General features: G+C 41.1%; 1 protein-coding gene across 1 annotated transcript in view; it reads left to right on the plus strand.

Moving 5' to 3' along the window:
* The window catches only part of LOC124038453 (Na(+)/H(+) exchange regulatory cofactor NHE-RF1-like), a 32,992-nt gene extending 16,236 nt beyond the window's left edge, over positions 1–16,756 (plus strand). The window contains exons 2-6 of the mRNA XM_046354353.1: positions 9,737–9,907; positions 11,411–11,564; positions 12,353–12,393; positions 13,315–13,413; positions 14,349–16,756. Of these exons, the coding sequence (XP_046210309.1) occupies positions 9,737–9,907; positions 11,411–11,564; positions 12,353–12,393; positions 13,315–13,413; positions 14,349–14,507 (624 nt within the window). The 3' untranslated portion in view covers positions 14,508–16,756. The remainder of the gene's footprint in view (positions 1–9,736; positions 9,908–11,410; positions 11,565–12,352; positions 12,394–13,314; positions 13,414–14,348) is intronic.
* The last annotated feature ends 3,091 nt before the right edge of the window (positions 16,757–19,847 follow it).

The following is a 19,847-nucleotide window of genomic DNA, read 5'->3' on the forward strand; positions in this document are numbered from 1 at the left end:
TGTTGTCTAATCATACAAACTTTGTAACGGTAGTCAAACAAAAGTCAAATGGACCAAATTTGCTAAGCTTACTAGATATTCTGTCATTATTTAGAGGTTATCTCCTAATTGAGTTAATGATACCAGATCAACTCTTGAAAAACACAGGGGTTGATATTTTCACAATTTAATCTTAACAACGGGGAACAACTGTTTAAAAAAAAAAAAAAATATATATATATACACACACAGTATCTACACTCGTACCGTTTGTCGATCTCACATGTACTGGGCGTATGTTAATGTGTTCCCAGGACAGGCCTGGGATCCCAGTTATCCATGTTAATCCATATAGTGGACTACTTTTGACCAGAGCCCTATGGCAATATATAGGGAATAGGGTGCAATTTGGGACACCAAGAGACAGTCAAATACTGCTGCATATGAGCTCAGTGCCCTGTTACTCTGCTATAAAGTGCATTGAATGTGATCTTTAATAGACAAGCAGTTGGATGATTTTAGCTTTGTTTGAGTATTGCCATTTAAATCTGCACTTCTACCATTACGAAAGTTCAAAGCAAACAGCTCAAATCATCCCCAAAACATCAATCCATTTACAACCGTTTTCCTATCAAAGATTGAGAGTTTGCTGTAGCTGTCTGAGGACAATTCTCGGTGTTTAGAGTGCAGGTCTTTGCTGTGACAGCGGCTGGCTAGGGATCATAGGCTCAGGCCCCTTCGTCTCCCCAGGACAAAGCATCTTATTGTCAGCCTCCCAGACCCCCTGAGGACCGCCTGAGGCTGGAGCTGGGCGTGGTGACGGACACTAGCAGGATGTGTGGGGGGTGTAAAGTCCTTATGGTGTCTAATTATAAGACCCAGTGTTATTCTATCTTTCCTTGGGCAGAATTCTTCTCTAAGCCAACATCAATGTCTGAGAGTCCCAGCAAGGACCTACACCAACAGTACAAAGCCTTAACCTGTCTATCTGCCAAACATGGTCATCGTGAAGAGAATGATGAAAGAATGCGAGATATGCACTATATATACAAATGTATGTGGACACCCCTTCAAATGAGTGAATTTGACTATTTCAGGCACACCTGTTGCTGACGGGTGTATAAAATGGAGCACACAGCCATGCAATTTCCATAGACTAACATTGGCAGTAGAATGGCCTTACTGAGAGCTCAGTGATTTTCAACGTGGCACCGTCATGGGATGCCACCTTTCGGGGTTGGGTTAATTGCGGAAGACACATTTCAGTTAAAGGCATTCAGTTGTACAACTGACAAGGTATCCTTGTTTTCCCTTACCAACAAGTCAGTTTGTCAAATTTCTGTCCAGCAAGAGCTGTCCCAGTCAACTGTAATTGCTGTTATTGTGATGTGGAAATGTCTAGGAGTAAAAACGGCTCAGCAGAGAAGTGGTAGGTCACCCAATATCACAGAACGGGACCACCGAGTGCTGAAGCACGTAATTTGTAAAAAATCATCTGTCCTCCATTGCAACACTCCCTACCGAGTTCCAAACTGCCTCTGGAAGCAACATCAGCACAAGAACTGTTCATTGGGAGATTCATGAAATGGGTTTCTGTGGCCGAGAAGCTGCACACAAGCCTAAGATCACCATGTGCAATGCCAAGCGTCGGCTGGGGTGGTGTAAAGCTCGCCGCCATTGGACTCTGGATCAGTGGAAATGCCTTCTCTGGAGTGATGAATCACGCTTCACCATCTGGCAGTCTGATGGACGAATCTGGGTTTGGTGGATGCCAGGAGAACGCTACCTGCCCTAATGCATAGTGCTAACTGGAAAGTTGGAGGAATAATGGTCTGGGGCGGTTTTTCATGTTTCGGGCTAGGCCCCTTAGTTCCAGTGAAGGGAAATCTTAATGCTACAGCATACATTGACATTCTAGATGATGATTTTGTGCTTCCAACTTTGTGGCAACTGTTGAGGAAGCCCATTCATGTCTCAGCATGACAATGAACCTGTGCACAAAGCAAGTTCCATACAGAAATGGTTTGTCAAGATCGGTGTGGAAGGACTGCACAGCAAATACCCATCAAATACCTTTTGGGATGAATTGGAACGCCGACTGCGAGCCAGGCCTAATCGCCCAACATCAGTGCCCGACATCACTAATGATCTTGTGACTGCTGCAGAGACTTGCTTCCATTCAATGTTCCAACAACTGGTGGAAAGCCTTCCCAGAAGAGTGGAGGCTGTTTATAGCAGGAAAGGGGGAACCAAGTTCATATTAATGCCTGTGATTTTGGAATGAGATTATTGACGAGCAGGTGTCTACATACTTGTCTACAACAGTTTGCAGTTCTCCCAGGGTCAGCTCGATGAGTTGAAACAGGAGAACTGCAAGATTACAGCAATTGGTAAGTCATTTCTGTGTGTGTGAATCCATGATAACAATGACAGATATTTTTAAATATTTTACCTTTATTTAACTAGGCAAGTCAGTTAAGAACAAATTCTTATTTTCAATGACTGCCTAGGAACAGTGGGTTAACTGCCTGTTCAGTGGCAGAACGACAGATTTGTACCTTGTCAGCTCGGGGATTCGATCGAGCAACCTTTCGGTTACTGGCCCAGCGCTCTAACCACTAGGCTACTGCCGCCCCCAGCAGTGAACATTTTTATCAGTGGAATATATATATATATATATTTTTTTTCTCCCAAATTTCGTGGTATCCAATTGTTAGTATCTAGTCTCATCGCTACAACTCCAGTATGAGATCGGGAGAGACAAATGTCGAATGCGTACTCCGAAACACAACCCAACCAAGCCGCACTGCTTCTTAACACCGCAAACATACAACCCGGAAGCCAGCTGCACCAATGTGTCATAGGAAACACTGTGCACCTGGTGACCTTGGTTAGCGCGCACTGCCCGCCACAGGAGTCGCTGGTGCGCGATGAGACAAGGCTATCCCTACCGGCTTCAACCCCGCAACACACACACCAATTGATTAATGGACTGCTGAATGTATATATTTTCTCTTGCTTTGTTTGCTCTTTTCCGTAAGTCCATCTCTAATAAGCTACCCAGGAAAGGTTGAGCCTTAGAAATAAGTTTCATGAAATAAATAACTTGTTAACATCAGATAACAGCAGTAGCAATACAAAGATGTAACATCTATAGAAGAGACAGAAATGCTTATGGTGTTGCTGTATATGGTCACACACGTGATTAGCGGATGTTATTGTGGGTGTAGTGAAATGCTTGTGCTTCTAGCTCCGACAGTGCAATAATATCTAACAAATTACACAACATATACACACAACTAAGTAGGAGTGAATTAAAACGTTCTACATATGGAAGAGCGACGTCAGAGCGGAACAGACTAAGAATAGAATACAGTATATACATGAGATGAGTAATGCCAGATATGTATTCAGAGCCATATTCCTGTAATGCTGAGAGAATATCCTGTGTTATTGAAGTGTTGTGGTTGCAGGATCACTTGGCACATCTAAAGCCTCTATTTTTGGGGGTGTTGCTATATGCCACCAAGTGCTTGATAGTGTATGTTATGTAAACGGAGGTCTGCTTTCTTGGACGTGAATATTGACTGGTTTTCATCAAGCTGTCTTCTCAAGAGGAAGCTTCTCACTGTAACTAGTGCTTGCAACCTGGTTCAGGTTATTCATTAATCTACCAGAGTGTTTACAAACACTACAGGAACAAGATCATCCACATGTATCGATCACATTTTTATAAATGCTGTAGATCTTTGTTCTGAAGCTATATCCTTACCAATTGGATGCAGTGATCCCAATATACTGCAGTGGCTATATCCAGGAAAGACACAGTTCTGAAAACTGGGCCTAAAATGGTATAGAAGAGATCATACCAAGGATTTTGCTGTGACACTCATGTGGATGACAATAAAAATGTGTTTATGAAATTGCTTATTCCAATTATTAATAAACATTCACCTGTTAAGAAGCTGTTAATGCTCAATGGATTGATGAGGAATTGAAAAAACTGTATAGTTGAAAGAGATTGCCCTAAAGGAGTCTGGTTGCACATCTGACTGGCTGACTTCCTGCAAATTGAGAAATTGTGACTAAACTCAACAAAAATAAAACTATTTTGAAGCCAAGATCAATGATGAAACAATAACTTGAGTACTTTTTTAATGAAATTATGGGAAGACATTCAACTCCATCTTTCATTGAATCAGATGGCTTATTCATCACAACCATTTGTTGCCAATTATTTTAATGATTTACTTCATTAGCAAACTTAGGCAGGAAATGCAACAACGAACAGTGAGCTGTCGTATTCATGCATTTAGAAGAAAAAAAATGAAAAAAGCTTTGCAAGTTTGAATTTTGTGAAGTTAGTGTGGAAGAGATGTAAAAATTATCAGTCAATAATGACAAACCTCCTGGCATTGAGAACTTAAGGCTACTGAGGATGGAAGCTGACTATAGCCACTCATATCTGTCATATCTAATTCATCTGACCACTTCTAATAAGAATGTGGTCAGATGAAGCAGATGCTAAGCTACAGGACTCTTTTGCTAGCACAGACTGGGATTCTTCCGATGGCATTGAGGTGTACATCAGTCACTGGCTTCATCAGTAAGTGCATAGATGTCGTCCCCATGGTGACCGTATGTGCATACCCCAACCAGAAGCCATGGATTAGAGGCAACATCCGCACTGAGCTAAAGGGTAGAGCTACCACTTTCAAGTAGTGGGTCTCTAACCTGGAAGCTTGTAAGAAATCCCGCTATACCTTCCGACGAACCATCAAACAGGCAACGCGTCAATACAGAGCTAAGATCGACGCGGAGACGATTGAGAGCTTCAAGTTCCTTGGTGTCCACATCACCAACAACCTATCATGGTCCAAACACACTAAGACAGTTGTGAAGAGGGCACGACAAAACCTATTCATTGACTACAGCTCAGCATTCAACACCATAGTACCCTCAATCCATGTTGGCTTTCACGGACTACCTGAGACATGAAACAGGTGGGTGGGGGGGAATACAGGCTATCGCCAATGTATTAATGCGCAATTGGCCTAAACTGGGTAATGTAAACACTTCAACTACTTCATTTTTATTTGACACTGTAGGTTTTTGTGAAGAAGTAACTTTTTTAGTTGTGACGTCATTACCTCCATCTGTTTTTATCGACAGAAGTTTCTAAAATGGAAATGCACCACAACAGGCAATTGTCACATCTGTTTTCTGTGCAAACTGTCTAAATGTCTTCAAAAAGTTAATAGAAACATGGCTACTGTTTCCCTTTTGAAATGTGATCACGCCCCTGTAAAGAGAATGTTGTGAACATTGTTAACAAACTTTTCTGATATTAGTGAAATCAAGCAACAATATTATTTTCATGGATATATCCAATTACATTTCTATAGAAAAGCTATGAAAACAGAGGAACACTGAGCATTTGCTGCCCTTCCAGCTGTATAGTTTGTAGCTTTAGTTAGCTAAATGAGATTAGTTACTCAGCCTGCATAGGAACCAATTTTTTTTAAAGCATAGCAACCAATGTTTTTGCACAGATTAAAGTATTTTGGTTTTTGTCCTCAAATGGAAGGTTTAAAGCTGCTATTTAACCTTTTGGGCTACTTGGCAAAATTCACATTGACTGAGCTATAACTCACATTCTTTCTCAATGAAAGCAAGTCTTCGAAGCAGGAGATCTGTTCTGTGTGGTATTTCTATACTTCCTGTTTTACATTTAGTTTGTCTGACTTTCAGTTTTGTACACCAGCTTCAAACAGTTGAAAATACATTATTTTTGGTTATTGACTAGGTGCTGTACTACACAGCGGTTTAGATGCAATGTATAGTGTAGAGAATCATTGTATGTTTTGTCACAAACTAAAATTAGGCAAACTAGGAAATGGAGGAGCGATTTCTGCATTTTGCACTTTTAATTTTGTTTTGTTTTAATAGTATAAATTTACTTATCAAACATGCAGAAAGCATTACAGGCATCAGGAGTAAATGAAGTGAAAGTGCCGCTTTTGATTGGACAGTGAGATTGAGGCGTTCTTGATCTGTTTCACATTGAGGAGGCTCTAAGGATGCTCTTAGCCCAGGGCTAAGGTGCAGTGTGAACATGCCTGTTGTGTATTTGCTCTCCTGCTGTGTGTCTTGGGCTGATTCTCTCTATAGTAGTGGTGGTTTGTAGTAACTGGATTAAAGAGCTCACATTGCCTTCAGGTGTCCATTTCAAACACCTTTCCAGAAACCATGCTGCTAAGAGATTTTAGATGGCTCTCGGTGCTTTCTTCTGCGTTTTGTGTACTGTGTGTACACCAGCAAACTGTCTCCCCCCCCACATTTCAAAATCTTGTTTGTTTGACATCATTGCTGTTGAAATGACATCCTGGGATATGAGGTTTTCTGGGCCTCCACCCATTCTATTGTGAGTTCTAATCATTTATCATTCAGTACTGAAGCTGTCATTCTGCCCATGTTGATTTTCCTCAACCTTCAATGATTATGAAGCCATGTGTGAATCAATAAAACATCAAATAATGGCAACTGGCAAGCTGTCTCCATTTCATATATACTGAGTTTATTTTCTACAAGTGTACAAGTATTCTACAGCAGGGAGACACCCAACATGGGTGGCCGAACAGGATGCAAAGGTTGCTCTTAAGTGTTGGTAACAGAGAATCAGTAACAGGTGACTAACAATAACAGCTGTAATCTCTGGAACAACTCTATCAGTAAATGGGAGGAGGGACGCTTCATTTTTATTAGGACTCAGGATGTTCTCCACTATTGCTTATATATCCTCTGGTCATAAAATGTCTCCAACTTTCCATTATCTGTTCTTTTAGGTAAGACTGAAATGGAATTTATCATTATTACAGGATCCTCTAAGATGTCGCTAATAACCAGGGTGTTTTTGTTTCACAATGTTTTGTCCTCTATATCTGACTACCGGTCTTCCCTTGCTATTCCCATTTAATGTTTAGCCGTATATATTTAAAGAATTCGGCAATCTTTGTTTGGGATTTAGAAATCTAATTGATGCCATATTGGCACCAAAAGTTCAAAGATTAACTTTATTGTAGTCTGGTTCTAAATGAGAATGTTTGCCGTAGAGGGTTTGGTTGGTGCCAACATGGAGGTTAGGTTTCCAACCTCTCTCTGGCCCTGGTATTGATAACCTCATTCCCCTTTCTGCTGCTACACAGTAGAATCTCCTATGTAGCTGTTATCCTGTCTCTAGTTGGATTAAATGCTTAACCCAGCGTATGGCCGCTCCTGGATTAGCCCGTTATACTAAACATCAGTCGGTGTCCAGTGCTCAGCTAGACACTCCTGGAAGCCTTGTCACTCACGTGAGACAGTCCACACAGTACAGCATATATGTTGAACTCTATTTGCATTGATCCCCACACACCTTACACTGCTGCTTCTTGTGGTTTATCTATGCATGGATACTTTACCCCATCTACAGTTGCAGTCGGAAGTTTACATAAACTTAGATTGGAGTCATTAAAACTTGTTTTTCAACCACTCTACATATTTCTTGTTAACAAACTATAGTTTTGGAAAGTTGGTTAGGTCATCTACTTTGCATGACACAAGTCATTTTTCCAACAATTGTTTACAAACAGATTATTTCACTTATAATTCACTGTATCACAATTCCAGTGGGTCAGAAGTTTACATACACTAAGTTGATTGTGCCTTTAAACAGCTTTGAAAATTTCAGAAAATGATGTCATGGCTTTAGAAGCTTCTGATAGGCTAATTGACATAATTTGAGTCAATTGGAGGTGTACATTTGGATGTATTTCAAGGCCTACCTTCAAACTCACTGCATCTTTGCTTGACATCATGGCGAAATCAAAAGAAATCAGCCACAACCTCAGGAAAAAAATGGTAGATCTCCACAAGTCTGGTTCATCCTAGAGATAAACGTACATTGGTGTGAAAAGTGCAAATCAATTCCAGAACAACAGCAAAGGACCTTGTGAAGATGCTGGGGGAAACGGGTACAAACGTATCTATATCCACAGTAAAAAGAGTCCTTATATTGACATGACCTGAAAGGCCGATCAGCAAGGAAGAAGCCACTGCTCCAAAACTGCCATAAAGCCAGACTGCGGTTTGCAACTGCACATGGGGACAAAGATCGTACTTTTTGGAGAAATGTCCTCTGGTCTGATGAAACAAATTAGACCTGTTTGGCCATAATGACCATTTATGTTTTGAAGGAAAAAGGGGGAGGCTTGCAAGCAGAAGACCACCATCCCAACCGTGAAGCACATGGGGGTGGCAACATCTTGTTGTGGGGGTGCTTTGCTGCAGGAGGGACTGGTGCACTTCACAAAATAGATGGTATCATGAGGAGAGGAATTTGATGTGGATATATTGAAGCAACATCTCAAGACATCAGTCAGCAAGTTAAAAGCTTGGTCGCAAATGGTTCTTCCAAATGGACAATGACCCCAAGCATACTTCCAAAGTTGTGGCAAATGGGCTTAAGGACAACAAAGTCAAGGTATTGGAGTGGCCATCACAAAGCCCTGACCTCAACCCTACAGAAAATGTGTGGGCAGAACTGAAAAGGCGTGTGTGAGTAAGTTACACCAGCTCTGTCAGGAGGAAGGGGCCAAAATTCACCCAACTTATTGTGGGAAGTTTGTGAAAGGCTACCTGACACGTTTGACCCAAGTTAAACTATTTAAAGGCAATGCTACCAAATACTAATTGAGTGTACGTAAACTTCTGACCCACTGGGAATATGATGAAAGAAATAAAAGCTGAAATAAATCATTCTCTGTACTATTATTCTGACATTTCACATTCTTAACATGAAGTTGTTATCCTAACTGATCTAAGACAGGGAATGTTTACTAGGATTAAATGTCAGAAATTGTGAAACTGAGTTTAAATGTATTTGGCTAAGGTGTATGTAAACTTCTGACTTAAACTGTACATATTACCTTGACTAACCTATACCCATTTACTTGGTACCCCCTGTATATAGCCTCTTTTATTGTTACTTGAAAAAATATTTACTAATATAATTTAAAAAAAACTTAACTGCATTGTTGGTTAAGAGCTTGTAAGTAAGCATTTCACAGTAAGGTACCTGCACATGTTGTATTGGGCGTATGTGACAAATAAAATGTAGATTTGATAGTATGTAGAAGCAAGTACTGTATATAGCTTGGAGCAACTATAGTATTCTTAGAGTAAAACTGCACTATGCTTGCTTGGTCATTAACTAACAGCAGTTGGTCCAATATTGTTAATGTCTATTTTCCTTGCTAGCTGTCTCTGTTCCTCATTTCCACTAATAAAACACAGGGTGACGTTTTCCTTTTCCCAGATCCCTCTCAGTGGCGTCAACCTGTCATGGAATGTTCCCTCTGTTCTTTAGTACATTGAGAACACAAACTTTGCTTCTTGGTCTTTGGATGGTTGCTGAATGCTACAACACTTCGTCTCTGGATATTTGTCACACTAATGGTGTTCTAACCTGATTTTAAGATCTCCATTTCATGTCAACTGTTGCTTTATCATTTGGAGTTGTTGGGTGCTTATTTTTTTCTTTGCTAATCACAATCTATTTGTTGAGGAATACGTCTCTGAGTGACAAGATGTGATATGTCTCTGATTGGCGAGATCTCCTCACTCCATGTAACAGCGTAGATGTGCTGAACTAGACATTATCTCGCTCTCTCATCGATCTGTGTGCTTAACTAGATCTGTTTTCCCTGTCTGTCCGCAGGAATCGAAGGCAGAGCTGCGTCCTCGTCTGTGCTCGCTGAAGAAGGGTGCGACGGGCTATGGCTTCAACCTGCACAGTGAGAAGTCTAAACCAGGCCAGTACATCAGGGCTGTGGACGAGGACTCTCCTGCGGACAAGGCTGGCCTCAAACCCCAGGACAAGATATTACAGGTACGTCTTTACTGTACATTTTCCTTTACACACACACACACACACACACACACACACACACACACACACACACACACACACACACACACACACACACACACACACACACACACACACACACACACACACACACAGCGAATCTGTACATGATGTTTTTATAAACCCAACTACTTAGGGAGAAGAGAACAGCTGCTATCTCTAGGCCAGATTAGGAATGCAGGGCAATATTCTTCTGGTACGGTCTGTACTGGGGGGGGTTGCCTGACTGGTGGGAACGTGGCTTGTGCTAGAGGAGGAATGTGTGTTGTAATCCCATTACATCAGTGGCAGAGTGGTCAAATCAAAATCTCATTTTATTGGTCACATATTTTGCAGATGTTTTAACAGGTGCAGCGAAATGCTTATGTTTCTAGCTCCATTAGTGCAGTAATACCACACACTATACAGAAATCCCCCCCTTCCCCCAAATTAAGAAATATCAGAATGAGCAATGTCATATTCCGGAATATAAATATCTATTTAATGTTGTGTATGGGCCGTATATCAATAGAAAGGTGTGTGTACAGCAGTAGTTATCTAGGATGAGCTTAGTCTAGAATACAGTATGTATTGAAGTGGGTGAAACACTATGTAAACCTAATTAAAGTGACCTATGTCTATACGGCAGCAGTCTCTAAGGTGCAGGTTTGAGTAACCGGAAGGTAGTCTGCTAGTGACAGTGACTAAAGTTCAGGGCAGGGTACTGGGCAGAGGCTGGCTAGTGGTGACTATTTAACAGTCTGATGGCCTGGAAATGGAAGCTGTTTTTTTTTTTTTTTTCAGTCTCAGTAATAGCGATCAGTACTGGGATTAGGCAATGCACTACTGGGAAGTGTGTGAGAGTGAGGTAAAAATAAAGGGAAAGTAAGGGAGAGAGGGTTCTACACTGTGGTGTGTGTGAAGGGGAAACATTTGTCCTTGGCCTTTTTTATTCTGTTTCGGGCTGTTGGTCCTCATGTTGTAATACTACCAGTTAATCCACTAACTGTGTCTCTGACCTGCATTACACTCCAGTTACACTGACTTCAAACGGTGTGTAACAAAGGTCACGGATTTACGTCTAATGCTTTACACTAACCAGGGACATGTTTGTGAGCTACCATTCTTACGTATGGTAATATATACACACATGGAGGAATGGGATCAGGGAGAGGGTGTATAATGGCTCTGTTGTTTGATCAAATTGTGGGAGTCTGTGTGAGATTCCAGATGGTATTTTCTCCCGCTGGAGTTCGACAGGCAGTCCTCCATCTTGTGGCAGAGCTTAGTTCCTACAGCGCCCGAACCGTTTAGTTCAGTTGAAACCTCCGTGGGAGGACTGGACTGTGTGTTATAGTCCCTAACCACTACACCACCCACAGCATGGCTGCATTCACATCAACTCTATTGTCTCACTGTTCTGGATGTACTGGACAGCTGTACTTTGAAAACATCATTCTTTCCTCTTCTCTCCCCAACCCCCAGGTTAACAGTATGTCAGTAGTAGGGATGCAGCACAGTGAGGTGGTAGCAGCCATTAAGGCCGGGGGAGATGAGACCAGTCTACTGGTGGTGGATCGTGAGGCAGAGGCTTTCTTCAACAGCTGTGATATCATTCCTACTGAGGCCCACCTCACAGGTACACACGTATACACACTATTTCATTGAAAAACAAGACACACACACGCGGGTGGGCAGGCGGGTGGATGGACGGGCGGACGGGCGGACAGACGGACATGCGGGTGGACGGACACTCAGGCAAACAGGCGGACGGATACACAGGCCGGCACACATCTCGCTCTCTCTGTGTGTGTGTAACACACACATGCATACATACATACTTTTTTTCCACCATAATTTGCAAATAGATTCATAAAAAAATCCTACAATGTGATTTCTGGATTTTTTTCCCCCTCATTTTGTCTGTCATAGTTGAAGTGTACCTATGATGAAAATTACAGGCCTCATCTTTTTAAGTGGGAGAACTTGCACAATTGGGGGCTGACGAAATACTTTTTTGCCCCACTGTACATACACACATACACACAAAGAGTTATTCACAGACAGCAGCCTTGTTGAAGTTAATGATTAAACTGAAGTTTGGGTGGAGGACTAGCTGGCTGGCATCAGAACTAGAAGACGCCAATAGCCTTCTCTTTAAAGATGACGTTATTGCAACCGTATCCACAGTGACAGCTGTGGTGTGGAGGAAGCAAAGGGCTCTAAAGATCCGGGACAGAGGAGTCAAACCCTTTATTCAGATATCTAATTTCCACAGTATTTATTAGTCCGATTTTAGTCAACAATACCACTGACCTGATACAGGAGTGAAGGGAGGACTGTGGTTCCAAATAAGGCATTTATCTGCTGTTTGTGTCCCCATTCCTTATTAACAATGTCAATAAAACAAAATATTGTCCCATCTAGGACCTCTTCCTGAACCTGTGTCGGATGGAGGAGCAGAAGAGGTGAGGAGGACTGTGTGTATGTGGTGTGAGGGCAAATCCGCTCGCTTTGTCTGTCTGTCTCGCTCACTCTCTCTCTCTTTCCCGAACACTCACATATTTCAGAGCTTTAATTATTGAATTGGTAAATCAGAAACCTAAATAAGTCTTTGGCTAGATAAGATGGGTGTGTGATGACAGTAGGATCATCCACTATAATCATATCTCATTGAGAGCAGACAGGCTGAATGTAGGGACACTAAGCCTGTGTCACAAATGGTACTCTATCCCCTTAAAAGGGTACTACTTTTGACCAGAGCCCATTTAGTCTCTGATTAAAAGCACACTATTACTTTATAGGTAATAGTGTGCCATTTGGGACAAAGCAGCCATGACACCTGGGAGCAAGCGTAGGGGATTGGTATCGATGACATCAGTGGTGGATATAGTGAGCCAGTGTGCTCTCTCTGCCCAGCCCTGAGGGACCATGAGATTGGGAGCCTCTATAATTCCTGAAGCCTACTGGTAATTCTGTTAATGAGATGAGATGGACAAGAGCTAGTCAGATAATTAGCCATCTTGCTCACTCCTACTCACACTGACTCAGAGCAATAAAGCTGAGAGTAGAGAGCAAAAGCACGCAGCACATCTGATCAAGTGCTGGTAAAGTCAATATTCAGCAGCAAATAAGACTGCACACAGTGATCAGTGTTGTCAGAACCATTTGATTGAATCACAGGTTACTGTGAGTAGGGCACTGCATGGTGAATCCTGACCCCTTGTGGCCGCTGGTGATTGGTGTGATTTCAATGTACAGAAATGTGTGTTTCATAGTTGTTTATCTGGAGTGTGTGTGATGCAGGTGAACGATAATGTGTGATTGTCTGTACAGGAGAACGATAAAGTGTGTTTCTAATGTGTGTGTGTGTGTCCCTATCTCTACAGGTGGGGGTAAAGCCTAAGGTGTCCGTCAGTTCGTCTACATCCAGCGCTTCCTCCACTGGCTCTCTACCAACAGCCACTGCCAGCACCCCTCCACCAGAGGTGTGTGTGTGGACGTGTGTGTGTGTGTGGACGTGTGTGGACGTGTGTGTGTGTGTGTGTGTGTGTGTGTGTGTGGTGTGTGTGTGTGTGTGTGTGTGTGTGGACGTGTTTAATTATACTTGTAAGGGACCAGAAGTATCCACAGCAATAGTAAACAAACATTTGGCCAACTGGGGACATTTCGTTAGTCCCTACAAGATAGAATTCTATTTCTTGGGTGTTTATGGAAAAGGTCAGAATTAGTGTTAAGTTTAGGGTTAGGAGCTAGGGTTACAGTTAAGGAAAATAGGATTTTGAATGGGACTGAATCGTGTCCCCACAAGACTCATTTATTTTTATTTAACCTTAATTTAACTAGGCAAGTCAGTTAAGAATAAATTCTTATTTTCAATGACAGCCTAGGAACAGTGGGTTAACTGCCTTGTTCAGGGGCAGAACCACAGATTTTTACCTTGTCAGCTCGAGGATTCGATTGAGCAACCTTTCGGTTACTGGCCCAGCGCTCTAACCACTAGGCTACTGCCGCCCCCAGCAGTGAACATTTTTATCAGTGGAATATATATATATTTTCTCCCAAATTTCGTGGTATCCAATTGTTAGTATCTTGTCTCATCGCTACAACTCCAGTATGAGATCGGGAGAGACAAATGTCGACTGCGTCCTCCGAAACACAACCCAACCAAGCCGCACTGCTTCTTAACACAGCGAACATACAACCCGGAAGCCAGCTGCACCAAGTGTCATAGGAAACACTGTGCACCTGGCGACCTTGGTTAGCGCGCACTGCCTGCCACAGGAGTCGCTGGTGCGCGATGAGACAAGGCTATCCCTACCGGCCAAATCCTCCCTGACCCGGACGACGCTAGGCCAATTGTACGTCGCCCCACGGACCTCCCTGTCAGTGGAATATCTAATGAGTAAATCTGTCTGTGCAGGCACAATTCCAGGTGGTTCCGGCTAAGGAGTCTGATGCAGGCCTAGCCCTCAGCATGTCTCTAGCCCAGGCCAAGGAGAGGGCTCACCAGAAACGTTCAGCCAAGAAAGTCCCTGCCATGGACTGGCGCAAGAGGAATGAACTCTTCAGTAACCTATAAACCACATATTTCCTTCCTCCTTTTTGTCTACCTTTTGCTCTCTCCAAACATGCGCATCCACACACACACACGTGAAAATGTTATTGGTTGTGATTTCATGATTTTCATCATGTGTTAATTTTGGGTTTTCCACTTTAAAAAAAAGAGCCACTCCTAAATAAGAAACAATGTACAGTTGACCTCTAGTAGAGTAAGATGATGACAAAATAAGAGATTATGGGCTGCAGGGAAAATGATAAAGGAATTAACATTGCTATAAAGTGTATTGTCAGTCTTTTTAATATGCAATCTGTTTGGTTGGTGGTCGCAATGCTTCCTTATAAAATCATGAGCTAGCCAATAGCAAGCTGGAACTGATGGAGCTTTGTGGATGACTGATTGAAGATTAATCTTAAGTGGTCTACACGTCTGTTTGGCAAATATTACTGAATTTGTTCAGGAATTGTATCATTCTAATGCTGACTGCTGGTTTACTTTGGTGATGTTTACTACCCTGTCTATTTGAAGATTTTGTCATGTCAATTCTGTTCTAAATGTGACATGGTCATATATGTGGTTCTAGATTTTTGAATCCAAAGTGAACCATTCTATCTCAGTGTAAAGTTTAAACATTCCTGGGTTAACAACCTGTCCAAAACGGAGTTCAATCACACCTATTGTAAAATTCTCATATTTTTTCCCCCTGCCATTGTCTCAACGTTTTAAAGAATGACATGGAAATATAATTCTTCTTTCATTAGATTTGTACATAGTGAAATATGTCTTAAAGAAAGAAATCCTCAGTTTGTTTGTTTCTGAATAGACTCTTGGTTGAATGGAATGTTAGCCAACTGTACAGTGTATCAGTAATTTCCTACTTTGTGTCAGTTAACTCTGGTTCAAGGCGCCACTAGGCGCTATAGTATAGACCAGGGATCAACTCTGGTCCTGGAGAGCTACTGGGTGTGAAGGCTTTTGTACACTGTACACTGGTAGAAGGGCTGAGTTGTATTGATGAAGATGACCGCTATACATTTGGGATCAAACATGTCTTTTTGGCCATCTTCTTTAACCCTTTTTGTGTGTCTCACCCTGCATTCTCTGTGGGATCTCAAAGGAAAACAACTGTTTGATTCTCCCTTTTTAATGGTTTAAACAGTAAACTGATGAGTAAGCAGGTGGGCGTGCATCACAAACAACACAGACCAATCAGCAAATCAATAGTTGGTGCTCTAGAACAATGTTCTCACATTAGAATGAAGCCTAAAATAATAAACACTTTACAGTTCTCGCAATTCCTGTTAGTAAAGCGTCCTTGTTGTTGTACTTTATCACTAGTTAAGGTTAATGTTAATAAGGTTATGTACAGTAAGAGGTTTTAGGGCTCTATTCAATCCGTATTGCGGAAGTTCAGCAGTACAGTGTGATTGAAATGCAACGGCAATATTTCCGAGTTAGTGCAGACTGCATTCACGGTAAACGCAGCATAGATCAGATCAAAGTAACTTTTTACATTTTTATCGCTTCAGCCCTAAGAATGAGTAATCATTCACCCAAGTTACATAAATGAGCATTTATAGACAGTGGCCAGGTGAAGACAACTTTAATCATGGATTGTTGTCTTACCTTGTCCATAGACTGTTTTACAGGGTAAGGAAACCAATATGTCATTTGTGTGTGTGTGCACACCTACACACAGCTCTGAAAAAATGAAGAGACCACTGCAAAAGGATTGGTTTTTCCAGCAGGACAATGCTCCGTGCCACACAGCCAGGTCAATCAAGGTGTGGATGGAGGACCACCAAATCAAGACCCTGTCATGGCCAGCCCAGTCTCAAGATCTGAACCCCATTAAAAACCTCTGGAATGTGATCAAGAGGAAGATGGATGGTCACAAGCCATCAAACAAAGCCGAGCTGCTTGAATTTTTTGCGCCAGGAGTGGCATAAAGTCACCCAACATCAATGTGAAAGACTGGTGGAGAGCATGCCAAGACGCATGAAAGCTGCGATTGAAAATCAGGGTTATTCCATTTAATCTTGATTTCTGAACTCTTCCTAAATTAAAACATTATTGTATTGTTTAAAAATGAATATGAACCTATTTTCTTTGTGCTATTCTTTTTTGTTATTTTGACCAGTTGTCATTTTCTGCAAATAAATGCTCTAAATGAAATTTTTGGGGGAATTTGGGAAAACTTTATAGAATAATACAAAAATGTACATTTTACCCAAACACATACCTATAAATAGTAAAATCAGAGAAACTGATAATTTTGCAGTGGTCTCCTAATTTATTCCAGAGCTCATATATATATATATATATATATATATTACTGAACAAAAATATAAACACAACATACGATTTCAAAGATTTACTGAGTTACAGTTAATGAGGAAATCAGTCAAATTAAATAAATAAATAATGCCCTAATCTATGGATTTCACATGACTGGGAATTCAGATATGCATCTGTTGGTCACAGATACCTTAGAAATGGGCCTCAGGATCTCATCACGGTATTTCTGTGCATTCAAATTGCCATCAATAAAATGCAATTGTGTTTGTTGTCTGTAGCTTATGCCTTCCCATACCATAACCCCACCGCACCATGGGGCACTCTGTTTACAATGTTGACATCAGCAAACCGCTCGCCCACACGACGCGATACACGCGGTTATGAGGCCGATTGGTCGTACTACCGAATTCTTGAAAATGATGAAGGGGGCTTATGGTAGAGAAATTAACATTAAATTATCTGGCAACAGCTCTGATGGACATTCCTGTAGTCAGCATGCCAATTGCATGCTCCCTCAACTTGAGACATCTGTGGCGTTGTGTGATAAAACTTCACATTTTTGAGTGGCCTTTTACTGTGCCCAGCACAATGTGCACCTGTGTAATGATCATGCAGCTTAATCAGCTTCTTGATATGCCACACCTGTCAGGTGGATGGATTATCTTGGCAAAGGTGAAATGCTCAGTAACAGGAATGGATACAAATGTGTGTACCAAATTTAGTGTGTATGGAACATTTCTGGTGTCTTTTAATTCAGCTGATGAAACATAGGACCAATACTTTGGTACGCGTTTTATATTTTTGTAAAGTGTATAATTGCAGTATTGATGGGTACTGTACTGTAGGACCTGAGTATACTGGCAATTTAATGCTTGAGTAAAAGTAACTATGTCTGTGTCCCAATTACAAAATGCCACCCTATTTCCAATGAAGTGCACTACTTTTGACCAGGGTCCTATGGGTCCTGGTCAAAAGTAGTGCACTAAATAGAAAATAGGGTGTCATTTGGGAGGAGCCCCCCCCCCCTATCTGATGAACGTAGTAAACACTGCATGAAGCATAAACAGTTGAAGTCAGAACTCCTCCTAGATACAATATTATCCTGGTGTACAGTGCTAATCAAATGGCTACCTGGACTATTTGCATTGACCCCACCTATTTGCATTAACACTGCTGCTACTTGCGTTTTATTATCTATGCATGGTCACTTTGCCCCCATCTACAGTTGAAGTCGGAAGTTTACATACACTCATTTCTTGTTAACAAACTTTAGTTTTGGCAAGTCGGTTAGGACATCTACTTTGTGTATGACACAAGTCATTTTTCCAAAAATTGTTTACAGATTATTTCACTTATAATTCACTGTATCACAATTCCAGTGGGTCAGAAGTTTACATACACTAAGTTGACTGTGCCTTTAAACAGCTTGGAAAATTCCAGAAAATTATGTCATGGATTTAGAAGCTTCTGATAGGCTAATTGACATAATTTGAGTCAATTGGAGGTGTACCTGTGGATGTATTTTAAGGCCTACCTTCAAACTCACTGCATCTTTGCTTGACATCATGGGAATATTATAAGAAATCAGCCAAGAAAAACATTGTAGACCTCCACAAGTCTGGTTCATCCTTGTGAGCAATTTCCAAATGCCTGAAGGTACCACGTCATCTGTACAAACAATTGTATGCAAGTATAAACACCACGGGACCACGCAGCCAGCCGTCATACTGTTCAGGAAGGAGACACATTATGTCTCCTAGAGATTAATGTACTTTGGTGCGAAATGTGCAAATCAGTCCCAGAACAACAGCAAATAACCTTGTGAAGATGCTCGAGGAAACAGGTACAAAAGTATCTATATCCGAGATAACAGTACAACTGCTCCAAAAGCCACAAAAATGCCCTACGGTTTATGAACATGGGGAGATAACTTTTTGGAGAAATGGCCTGTTCTCAGAAACAAAAAGGAAGCCATAATGCCACTGCTCCAAAACCGATCCCACGTGAAAAATGCCAGGGACATTTACAAAATAGATGGTATCATTGCAATTGAACATGGGGACAAAGATCATACTTTTTGGAGAAATGTACTCTGTTCTGATGAAACAAAAATAGAACTGTTTGGCCATAATGACCAAAATTCACCCAACTGGGGCCAAAATTCACCCAACTTATTGTGGGAAGGTTGTGGAAGGCTACCAGACACGTTTGACCCAAGTTAAACAATTTAAAGGCAATGCAAAAAAATACAAATTGAGTGTATGTAAACTTCTGACCCACTGGGAATATGATGAAAGAAATAAAAGCTGAAATATATAATTCTCTCTACTATTATTCTGACATTTCACATTCTTCAAATATTGGTGATCATATCTGACCTAAAACAGGGAATTTTTACTAGGATCAAATGTCAGAAATTGTGAATAACTGAGTTTACATGTATTGTAAACTTCCGACTTCAACTGTATACACATAATATTAAGCGCAGTACAATATCACAGCTATATGACTACAAAACTATTATGAAATGTTATAATCATGGACTTTTGTTATATGAATGCTAATATACATAATACAATGTTGTTGACATGACATATGAGAGAAGGTGCATATATAAGTAAATATATATAAGTAAATGTTTTTTTTCTACAAAATAAAGTCAGTCGATGTAGTCATTGTAACAAGAACACTTTTTCAGAAACATGCATAAAAGTTAAATACATTCGAAAGCGGCTTTCTCTCTTGAAGAAACCATCACTGAAATGGGCCCAAATCCGCCAACTTGTCTTTGCTTTTGGGGTGGCACTGGTTACCACAGAATTCAAGTGGCAATTACATTTGCCAAGACCCACCCCACGGTTTCTGATAACAATTGCTGGAATAGCATTGGAGAAACAAAGTTAGATTTTTTTTCCTGCTGTGGCTACATACAATTTTGTCCTTATAAATTCATGATACAGTATGTACCCATTGATTCTAGAATATAACTTATAAATGCCTCATGAGCTTTGAACAACTATCTTCAGAATCCAAAATATAAGCTTGTTTTACTCAAATGTTTGT

The sequence above is a fragment of the Oncorhynchus gorbuscha genome, linkage group LG06, assembly GCF_021184085.1.
Source record: "Oncorhynchus gorbuscha isolate QuinsamMale2020 ecotype Even-year linkage group LG06, OgorEven_v1.0, whole genome shotgun sequence".
NCBI classification, from domain to species: Eukaryota; Metazoa; Chordata; class Actinopteri; order Salmoniformes; family Salmonidae; genus Oncorhynchus; species Oncorhynchus gorbuscha.